Source organism: Chiloscyllium plagiosum, unplaced genomic scaffold (genome assembly GCF_037043375.1).
Source record: "Chiloscyllium plagiosum isolate Xiang-an unplaced genomic scaffold, Cpla_swu_hap1 HiC_scaffold_45, whole genome shotgun sequence".
NCBI classification, from domain to species: Eukaryota; Metazoa; Chordata; class Chondrichthyes; order Orectolobiformes; family Hemiscylliidae; genus Chiloscyllium; species Chiloscyllium plagiosum.
In genome coordinates, this window is record NW_028270183.1 from 8,694,058 (window position 1) to 8,705,392 (window position 11,335).

General features: G+C 42.6%; 1 protein-coding gene across 1 annotated transcript; it reads right to left on the minus strand.

Annotated features, from left to right (window-relative positions):
- Positions 1-2,582: 2,582 nt before the first annotated feature.
- On the minus strand, positions 2,583-10,463 carry LOC122552375 (protein Dr1-like). Its single transcript, XM_087983508.1, has 3 exons — positions 10,041-10,463; positions 7,923-8,086; positions 2,583-3,139 (listed from the first exon to the last, which is right to left on the minus strand). Exons 1-3 carry the CDS (start codon positions 10,261-10,263, stop codon positions 3,002-3,004), a joined length of 525 nt encoding a protein of 174 aa, XP_087839634.1. The 5' UTR covers positions 10,264-10,463; the 3' UTR covers positions 2,583-3,001.
- Between the last annotated feature and the right edge of the window lie 872 nt (positions 10,464-11,335).

Below are 11,335 nucleotides of genomic sequence, written 5' to 3' on the forward strand. Positions count from 1 at the left end.
ACCCCATGAAAGAACTTGCATAGTTGGTGGTACCGAGTCCAGGGTTTAGCTGGCCATTGCCACTAATGTGGGGGAGCTGCTGGCAGTAATTTTTGTCCTGGTTGGCGCTCTGGGCACTGCCCCTCCAATCCAGCTACATCTGCATCCAATCCTGGCCACCAGGCATACCTTCTCGCCAACAGCTTCATTTCAGAAGTCCCGGGTTGATGCTGGCGGAGTTCAACCAATATCTGGCAGCAACCTTTGCTCGAGACAGTCATTCCTCCTCCTGATAACAATATCCATCCTCTACTCTGATCTGGTCTTGCCAGGTCCACAAAGGTTTCAGTTTTTGTTGTGATGGCCCTTTGGTTTCCCCCATCACCACCAGCTGTTTCAGTTTTGCCAGAAGTGGACCTTTCTGTATCCAAAGTCGATATCATCAGCTCTAACCCGAAGTGTGCGCAGAAAATCTAAAACATCATGGACTCTTCCAGTGGCAGTACCACTGGTGGGGCATCTGCGTTTGCTACATGTACTCCTGGATGGTGTTCCAACTTATAATTCTGCACACTTTATGTTACAGCTTACTGCTAAATGCGGCCTGAAGCTATGGGTGGCACTGCCTTGTCCTCTTTAAGTAAATCTAGCAGGGGTACGTGGCCTGTTATTACAAATTTACTTCCACTAAAGGTATGGGTGGAACTTCCTGATTACAAACCAAACCCTCCATCTCTATTTGGGTGCACTTATGGTCGGCATTAGCCAAAGTCCTGTATGCATACATTATTGGGCGTTCCTCTCCATTGGGCCACTCATGAGCTAATACTACCCCAGTGGAGTACAGGGGGAACCTCGCATGTCAATACCACAATCTCACTTGGGATTGTAGCTTGCCAACACCTTCGAGGATGATAACTGTTTCTTCATTTCCTTGAAAGTGATGGCTTGACCACACAACCAATTCCAAGGCTTGATTTAGAGATGCTGGCATTTGACTGGGGTGTACAAAGTTAAAAATCACACAACACCAGGTTATAATCCAACAGGTTTAATTGGGAGCACTAGCTTTCAGAGCACTGCTCACAACCACCTGATGAAGAAGCGACACTCCAAAAGCTAGTGGTTGCAATTAAATCTGTTGGACTAAACCTGGTGTTGTGTGATTTTTAACTTATTGCTAAGGCTAACCCTCTTTTGAATTGATGCAAAGATGCCAGGATAGAGGCCAGATTGTGCATGAACTCTCTGTAATAATTAACCAGCTCAAGGAGAGACCTAAGCTCTGGTACAGATGTGGGAGCGAGGGCACCTTTGATCACCATCACTTTATCTTCCAATAGGTGTAACCCTGTCTTGTTGACTCTGTAGCCCAAGTAGGTCACATGAAGTGGCTGGAACACACATTGTTCTCTTCGAAGGCATATACCTACCTGGGAGAAATATCTAAGGACTGTGTCCAAGCTCATTAAGTGCTCCTTATTGATCTTCCCTGTTCCAAGCTGAGTAGTTGGTGGCTTGAAGGGAAACTTGCATGTGGTGGTGGCGTTCTCTCATGTCCTCCTCAGGGGTAGAGGCTATCAATTGGAGCCTTACGCTCTCCATACTCCTCACTTGTAGCGCTCATTGCACTATGTGTTGGCTGATCAGAGCGAAAAGGTTGGAATGCAAGAAACTCCCTGGCACCTACAGGGGCAGGGATACTCCGAAAGCAAGAGTAAACTCTCAATAGCTGTCTTGAGAAATCAGCAAACTCAGCACTAGGGATTCCAACTGGAAACTGTCTGGTCAGCACAGCAGGGCTAAATGTTGCTCTTAGCAGCTGAGATTTAGGAGCTACCTGCTGCTTATAATGAAAAACCAAAAGAAAAATAAAATCGGCTCCCCTGTAATTTCTGTAAACTTAGATGGAAATTAAAACATTGACAAGGATTAATTATAGCCTTCCGGTTAATTCCCATTGCTTACTGAAACATTCAATGATTTAGAAGTCAATTAAAAGGCATAAAAACAATTTGAAATGGAATTATAGTTTTGACATGACGTTTAAAATAGCTAGTTTCCTCTGCTGTACTTCAGTGGAACTTAAAAGCAGGTTGTACCAGCTACAAAATAAGTCTTTTCCTCTGGGTGTTTGAGTTCCGCTTAATGAGGGGTAAAGACTGCTTAACATTTTTAATTTCCACCACTATCATTATCCTTCCGATATCAAGGGTGCAGTGTTACAAGTGAGACTGTCGACAGGTACTGTCCCACCCACAGATACAGGTACTGTTCTCCCTTGGTTACAGGTAGCCTTGAATGCTGCCTAATTAGCACAAAATGTAGACCTAGTCTCCTTCAGGGAAGGGAGCCTTCACAACTCTTAATGGGCCCAGCAAACCATAATGTTTTCTGAAAGAAATCCAGCATCCCCCATCAACCCAACAAAGGAAATGCAAACCTTGCCAGCAATGCTCCCCTTCAGATAGCAAATTAAGGACAAGCATGACTCAGCATCACAAGAAACAATTCAGAAATGCTCTTGTTACAAAAGGAAAGATAGAATGTAATTAAACACTAATGAAAAGCTGCAAAAATGTGTTACAGACACAAAAGAATGTCTACTTCACTTTTATTTTTCATTACTGTAAACAAGGCAACTTCATCTTCAATTACCTAACACATTAATGAAACCCACAAAATACATGTTCAACAGGAACATTTATCTGTTTAATACATCACTCCAATTAACCAAAAGCTCACATGTATAAAAATCCATGTTATGGCCTGAAGATCCTGATTGTATATTGTCCATCTCAGACCATGTCACTTTTTAAATCCAGCAAGTCTGAAGTCCAAAGAGAGAAACCATGTTATTTTTCCTCCCATTTTAGGCTGGTCTATTAAAATTCCACAGCTGGCACTTCAGTCTCCAGTTGTGGACATGAGCAGATGTCCACTGATGACCATCTACGCTGCCACTGTGAACATGGCAGGACATGGGTAGATGGAAGGGGAATGAGACATCCTGAACTGTGTTCTAGGTGTCCTCCTCCTCTTCCTCGTCCTGCGAGGAGCCAGCCTTGTTGGCGGTTGCTGCTGCGAGCTGTGCCTGCTGAGCAGCTTGTTGCATCTGTAACCATTCTTGCTGTGCCAGTTCTGCCTGCTGCTGGCGAGCCTGAGGGGAAATGGAGAAAGTCAGGCTGGGGTTCAAAGCAAATCTCCCTAGTGGGTGGGACAGGAATCTTGTTTGGGTGTTGGGGGGGGGGGGGGCGGGAGAAGAGTGAGAGAGATTTTGCTCCATATTTAACTCAACCCTCCTTGACACAAATAACATTGACGAGAAACCTATTGAAATTGCCACTCTAGCATGCATCCAGTTTGGTTGTGATGTGTACTTTAGGGACTTAAGTGATTTATTACACAGACAGAGTATGCAGTCTACAAGGAGGCAATACTTTCCAGATAGAACTTACAAAGCAGCCTCCATCTTCACCTTAGGGACAACTCTAAATTTGAGTATTCCTCTCAATTCCTTGTCACTGTTCTCATTCAATTAACTTGTGTTAAGATGAAATTTCACTAGTGCCGTATCTTCAAGTTGTCAGCCATGGGTCAGTGTGAAGCACTCTCTCTTGCCTCAGTTACAGGTGAGGGTATCAAATCCCAATCGCGGATGGACATCTGCAAATGCTGGATGAGCACGCAGACTGAAATTCTTTCATAACAGTGACAGCTCACTTTCACAATTCAGAATACCAGAGAAGCTCAACCTGTTCAACAGGTACAAATCTGTGACAGTGAGAGGGGCAGATTGATTTTGGGGCTCCTTATTTTGGTTACAGTGAGTAACTTCAACATGGGGGGGGGGGGGGGGGGGGAGGGGGCAGGAAACGACACATATCAGTAATGTCTCAAGTTGAAACCTTGGTCTGTGGCATGTTTTCCAATTCCAGCACGATTGGTAGTTGGGGCACAACTGATTCTCTCAGCACGTTTACCCAGTAGCTCCTCATCACTGCTAATGTCCTCCTGGGAAGTGTTAACTATGTGAGCTGAACTATGTGCTGGCAATCACTTTCTACTTTGTGCTATTATTACCTTCAGCCTTACCATCAAAATACTCTTCTTGCTAGTTTTTAAAAGTAATATTCTGTCAAAATGCCATGACTCAAGCTTTGTTCTTGCCTTTGAAATGATTCCATGATTTTCTTGACCCCAAGAAACTAATTACAAAATTCCAACCAACTCCCTTCATGATTTCACTCAAGCCTACCACATCCATCTTCCTCAACTTTAAATCTTTGTTAAACCCTCTGCTACTTTGACATCATCCACTTCTTGGCAGAGGTGGGTACTGCAGATGCTGGAGATTAGAGTGGTGCTGGAAATGCACAGCAGGTAAGACAGCATTCGAGGAGCAGGAAAATCAACTTTTCGGGCAAAAGTCCTTTATCAGGATTTTCATGCTCCTTGGATGCTGCCTGACCTACGGTGCATTTCCAGCACCACTCTAATCATGGCAGCCCCCCACCATCCACTTCTTGCCTGTTCTAAATCCTGGATTAAACACTTTTGAAGGGAAGCTAGATAGGTACCTGCAAACGGAAGAAAATGCTGACACAATGACTGAGAGGAGTTAAGGATGGGAGGGCACACACATACAACATGAACACCAATATGGACCAGCTGTGCCAAATGGCCTACATCTGTACAGCACGTTCTTTTTAAACCCTATAATCTGGGAGTTGCTTCCAAACTTTACCTGCCTGATAGTTTTGTTTTGTTTTCGAACCCTCCATTTGTTTTGATCAAGCCATTGGCTCCCCGTGGCCCCAATCATTTTTCTGATTTCTCCTCCTCGCTCACTCAGCATCCAGCCTTCTGTAATATTTGGATGTTGTTTCAAGGAACTGACAGTCAACCGAGGAAGAAGTCAACAGCTAGGGGTGCAAAACGTTGCGCTGTAAGTTGCTCAACATGGCTGGACCAAACCAGCTGGAAGGTGTGGAGTTGGAGGAAGCAAGGCTGGAAAATGCAGTGAGTAGTCAGCCCTCACACCTACCTCCCAACAACTAACAACAATAAGCTGCCTTGCACAAAGGAACCTTATCTGGGAAATGGTGTGTAGCATATCAATCTAAATTCGGTAAGGAAACAAGTTAATTAAATTTGTTTTGCAACTTTTTTTTTAAAAGCTGCAAAATCATTTAGAAAAGTGTTTGACCTGATTTCCAGCACCATGGATCACAGCTGACACTACTATTGTGATTTAAAACACACTGTTGTCTTACCCTATAGATATATGGTCATCTAAATAATATGGAAGCAAGAAACAGTTTGCCGCATTGATAATGGCTTGTGGACTCCAGAGAGTCTGGCTGCTAAGTAAAAAATAGAGTTAAAAGGAAACTGTAGACAGATAATGGCCATAATCAGAATCTAGAATACCACTGTTTGGGTGCACTTCAGAGCTTGCTGCAGTGTTTAAAGTTTGATAATTTTGTATTTCACGTTTTGAGAAGAAATAATCTTTGCTTAATTTTTACATGATTATCTGACATTCAGTCCTGGATGGGTAGAAATATCCTCTGGCTAAATACTAAAGACCAAAGGAATGAACTTTGATTCAAGTTCCGGCTCTTGTTCCGTATACACAGCCTCTCACCTGCTCCCTGTCACTGTGACTGAACCAGACCATTTACAGCCTGGCCCTATTTGACTCCAAGGTAGACTTCTGACGGCAAATTCATTCCATCAAAATTAATTTCTTTCACTTCCAATATCTTAACCAAATGCATCCCCTGCTTTAATTCATCTACGTCATTGCTGTTAAACTGGACTAATCCAGGTGGTGATAGATAGGTTCTTGATTGTCAAGGGGATCAAGGGTTAGGGGGAAAAAGCAGGAGAATGGAGTTGAGGAACGTGTCAACCATGGTTGAATGGCGGAGCAGACTTGATGGGCTGAATGGCCTAATTTCTGCTCCTATGTCTTATAGTCGCACTGAATATCTTGTACCCATAATTGTATGAAATTGTTCTGCTTCATCAAGTCAAAGCCCTACTGCTGATATTCCAACTTGACTATTCACCCATCACCCCTTGCCTTGCTCATCTATGTTGACCTGAAAATCTTGCACCATTCAGTTCACTGTCGTTCTCTGATCAAGAGAAAGCTGGCAGAGACTGCTGGTCCACACTAGGCGATGCTTAATACAGTTAACCACCACAACGCAAACCATTGCCTTACAAAACAGAAAGCAGGTGAGTAAGCAGTCATTTGAAATGTTTCACTCCATTGCAATTCTGAAATGCCTCCAGTCTCACAACTCTCCAATAGCTTTGTGCTCCTCCAATTCTGGTCTTCTCTACATCCAACTTCATTGCCCAACTGGTGGCCTTCAGCTGCCCCAGTCCCAAACACAGAAAATCACGTTGACTGACAAAAAAACTCACATATTGGTTGCAATCACCCCTCCAGCACCTCATTTATCCACTCCATGATGGCCTGTTCAATCCAGCAACTGCCCAACTTCCATCTCAGCGCCCAATTTGAAGCAACCTTCCTGAGCAAGATCTAACAGCAAATATCCTTAGCATCGAGAAATGGGAAACACCAGAGGTCAATACGAAGTTGCTTGTGATAAATCCAATCTGTCAGTGGCAGGTTATGAACTATCATGGCAAGAGTGGCTCATGCTAAACAGTTGAGGGTAAGAAAGCTAAGTCTACCATTGGGGCCCCAGTACAATCACCTTATCCACATGTGGAGAGACACAAACAATACTATGCATTACTGAGGAGTGTTCCTGCTAAAGATTGAGAGGTGGTCTAATCACCTTAAACTCAACAAATGAGGCTATTGTTCGGCTTCAGGGATTTGCACCTCATATCTAAACAAATATCTCTCTATTCAACTCTTTTAAGATGTTTCTTGGCTAAGTTTTTGGTCACTTTATCCTCATGTGGCTGGACTAAAATGCTTCAATATGTTATATTAGCTAACGTAGCTGTATAATGCAGATTCTTGGTGAGTAACTTTCTTCCCAATAAAATCCCTGACACTTGTATAGAGGAGCTCAAACAAAATGAGGAACTTTGGATGTTTTGAAGGATTGGGAACTGGCATTGTTCTCCAGGAATCAGAGAAGAATCACAAAGTTCTAATGCTCAACTTTATGAGAAGATTTATTTGAGTAATTCCTGAGAAACTGTTGGCACTCGGAGGGAGGTCACCAACCAGAGAACACAGAGTTAAATTAATAAACAAAGAATCAGAGGTGATGGAAGATATTTTCTTCTTAAAAGGCACTGAGTTTCGATTTGGAATGCAGAGACTGAAATGGTACTGGAAGCAGATTCTTTGGTAACTTTCAAAGGGAATTAGATAAACACTCAAAAACAGAAACTTGTGGGGCTGTACGATAAGAGCAGAAGAGTAGGACTAAATTATTTCAATGAGCCAGCCCAGGCATGATGAGCTAAATTCCTGTGATGTGTAATTGTATTAGGTACTTCTCTTTCACCATGTCAAAATGAATCCAGCCAGGACAACCCATTCAGTTGTCCCAGTAGTTTCAAAAAAATGAGACAACAGTCATGATGGAGTTGAGAGAGAGACACACACACACACAGCCTCTCCACAACATGGGGCATTTCAAGTCATCATATTTCCTCAAAAGTCTCTTAATGATGGGCTTTGCCTTCAGTGATAATCAAGGCAAGAAGTCTAGATGAATTCTGTATAATGCCTCTTGTATCAATTTTGGTTACGAGGCAGGTGAAATAAAGAACAATTGATTAACAGTCAAACTCAGATTTTACAGTCTGCCTATAAGGTGAACGCAAGTGGGGCTGAGTGTGGTATAGTTGGTTATAAGCTCCAATTTTGAAAAACTGGGGGCAACTTACTTGAAAAGTAGTGACACATGTCAAAAATATTGAGCAAGTTTCCTTACTTTTGCAAACAACTCTTGTTGCTGGCGTAGCAGTTCCTCCTCTGGTATGCCAAGGTTCTCTAAGCGAGCGTTTGCCTTTCTCCTTTCTAAGGCAACTGTCTTGCATTCCCGCAGAACTTCCTTTACTTCTGTTATGTACGATCCAAAACCTAGACTTTCCAAGGCTGTTGCACAAGGTAACAGAAAGCATGTTGTAACATTCCCCTGGCTCTGCAAAAGATCTCTGCTGCATATTAATTTAGACCTGACAAATCCAATATCAAAATCTTTGTATTCACAGACGGGTTTATGATTTAATTCTACACTTTTGTTGGGTATTGATTTAAACTCAACAGTTGGATATCAAAATCTATTCATATTCATGTAGAGAACCAGCTGTGTTCAGTTTTATTTCAAATTCATTTCATTCACTTTCTCTTGGCATTTTGCCTTTCCAAAACACTTCAGCTGTGGTCATTCCAAGTGTATAAGCTATCTTCAGTATCTTGCCCAAGTGACCATTATGCGAACTTATGACAGTGCCAACAAAGCTTTTTGAGGGCAGTAGAGCCAGGTTAGATCCCATCCTCGTTCGATTTCCACACTGTCAACGGAGTCACCAGATTACAACTTGAATTGAGAACACAAGCTGATCTTTCTAGCTCCTTAGTCTAGGAAGGAAACCCACTCAGAAACGGGGAGAATGTACATACTATCCATAATCATCCGAGGTTAGTATTAACCCCAAATGTTTGCAAGAATAACTTTGCAGGGACAACAGGACTTTATTGTGATCATTCCTATGCCTTAGCACAATTGCACTGCCTTCCCCACCTGGTTCCATGAGAATTCATGGGATTTGGAGTCAGGTTTTGAGGACTCCAAGGGCAACTCCCTGTAGACTGTGCACCACAGCCATCAGCCTTCCTGGGTCTGTCCTGCCCCTGGGAAAGGAATGGATGTCAACAGTGTTGTCAGGGACTTTGTAAGGTATGATTCCGAGAGTATGATGTCAGGCTGCTGCTTGACCAATCTGAGAGATTACTCTCCCAATTTTAGTACTAACCCCAGACGGTAGAAAGGAGGACTTTGCAGGGACACCAGGCTTTATTGTGATCATTTCTGAGCCTTAGGCGATTCCAGATGGCCTGTGTCTGTCCAGTTTCATTTATTTTTTGAGACTGGTTGAATTCTAGTAAATGGCTTTCTTGTCCATTTCAGAGTCAATGACATTGCAGGTGTTGAATGGCAGTTTCCTTTTCTAAAGGACATTAGTGAACCATATGGTTTTAGGATTTAACTGTTACTGAATTCAAATTTGTGGTCGGATTTGAACCTGGTTCCCCAGAACTCAATCACTGGATTTTCAGTCTAGCAACAATACCACTAAGTCATTGCTGCCCCTATGGCATTAAGTTTATCAACGTGGCATACTTCAATAGTCTTCTACACCTTACTGTGCAGCTGTACACAGAGGGGAAAAAAATTCTGGTTATAGACTGCACTGCATGGCCTCTCAACCTAACAGCTACTGAAACTGTTTGGACTTATCACTGGACTGTTAATCTAGAGACCCACGTAATGTTCGGGGGACCCGGGTTCACACCCCACCATGGAAGATGGTGACATTTGAATCCTGGGCAATGAGGAATGGGAAATAAATGTTACCCAGCCTTTGACACCCTCATCCCATGAATGAATTTTAAAACAAAACTTTTGAGATGTAGTCATTGCTGCAACATAGGAAATATAGTAATACATTGGGCAGCAAGCTCCCACAAACTGGAATGAATCAGATCAGCTGTCATTCATCAGGCACTGGTTGCAGGATAAACACTGACCAGGACGCAAGGGAGGTCTGTTCAATGAATGGAAACTACAAGACCTTTCACACCCACGCAACAGGGGTACAGGGACCTTAACCTTAATGTTTACTTTGATGTGTGGCATCTTCAAGAGTACAGCATTCCCTGTTAACTTGAATGATTTGTGTCTCTGAAGCTGTTACTGACATAGAGCTGAAGAATGGTCACATGGGTGATGGCATGAATAATCATACACAAACTTCAGTTGTGAGCTGAAAGCAGGGAGAAAACATTGCTGCAATTCCAAAGTGTATTTCTGTAGATTAATACATACCTTGCATGATATGTTCTGGTGAGATGGTTTTCTTATCCGACCTATTGCAGATTTCATTAGCTTCAGAAGATACTAAGTGAATAAATTCAGTGCAGCAATTCACCACCATTTCTCTGGCATCATTTGCTACCCTGACATTTGGTAGAATCTGTTTGATAATCTTGTTGATGGCAGCTCTTGGAATGGTTAAGTCATCATCACTATTACCTGAAGCTGAGGCCATAGTGCTTTATTTCACATAAAGTGGCCAAAGTCTTTTTCTTTAAAACAAAAAAGCAATTTTTCCTAATAAGGTGGGCATGCACCAAATCAACGTGAAATGGTTTTATCAAAACAATGGTATTTAATCCAGTTCGATTCCAAAACCAAAATATAAAGAACATTTGGTTTAGAGATTAAGGAAGGAATTTAATACGATCTTGCTATCCTAGAGAAAATGCAAAAACATCAGATATTAAAACATAACATCTCACCAGTGGAAAACGAAGGCACATTTATTATTATAGAGAAAATAACACTATCAAAAAAAACATCTGATTCCATGAACAAAACAAACAAATCTTGTGAAACTTAATGCAATAAATGAGTGGCCCATATATGCTGGCCTTTTTAACTGATTACACATCCTGGTTTCCAATCAATCCATGGCCTCAATCTCTCCAGCTTTGTAACCTTACAACAATGCTCAACATTCAAGACTAATTGACCCAGCAAGAAACTCAGGGCATTTTTAACTTGGCGAGATTAATTTTATTTGTATATGAGACATGGGTGTCGCTGGCAGGCCAGCATTTACTGCCAGCCCATAACTCCCCTTCAGAATGTGCTGGTGGGCTGCATTACTAAACTGCTGCAGTCCACCTGCTCTGGGTTGACCCACAATGCCCTCAGGAAGGGAATTCCAGGGTGTGCTAAGTGAGTGGAGAGGAAGGAAGAGGAACAGAGATGGAGAGACGGAGGTCAAAGAGTCAGTTGTAAGCTGTACAGCACAGAAACAGACCCTTTGGTCCAACTCGTTCATGCAGACAAGATATCCGAAACTAACCTCGTCCTATTTGCCATTGTTTATCCCATATCACTCTAAACCCTTCCTATTCATATATCCATCTAGATGCCTTTTAAATGTTGCAATTGTACCAGCCTCCACCACTTCCTCTGGCAGCTCATTCCATACATGCACTATAGAGAAAGTGAGGACTGCAGATGCTGGAGATCAGAGTCAAAAAGTGTGGTGCTCAAAAGGCACAGCAGGTTTGGCAGCATCCGAGAAGCAGGAGAACCGGTGTTATGGCCAT

Bases quoted from the DNA above. Each gene is read 5' to 3' on its own strand.
- LOC122552375 (XM_087983508.1), bottom strand. From the start codon at position 10,263: ATGGCCTCAGCTTCAGGTAATAGTGATGATGACTTAACCATTCCAAGA. The intron at 8,087-10,040 runs GTATGTATTAAT...CTTGTGCAACAG, and splicing joins ACCAGAACATATCATGCAAG to CCTTGGAAAGTCTAGGTTTT. The intron at 3,140-7,922 runs GTAAGGAAACTT...ATTTCCCCTCAG, and splicing joins AACAAGAGTTGTTTGCAAAA to GCTCGCCAGCAGCAGGCAGA.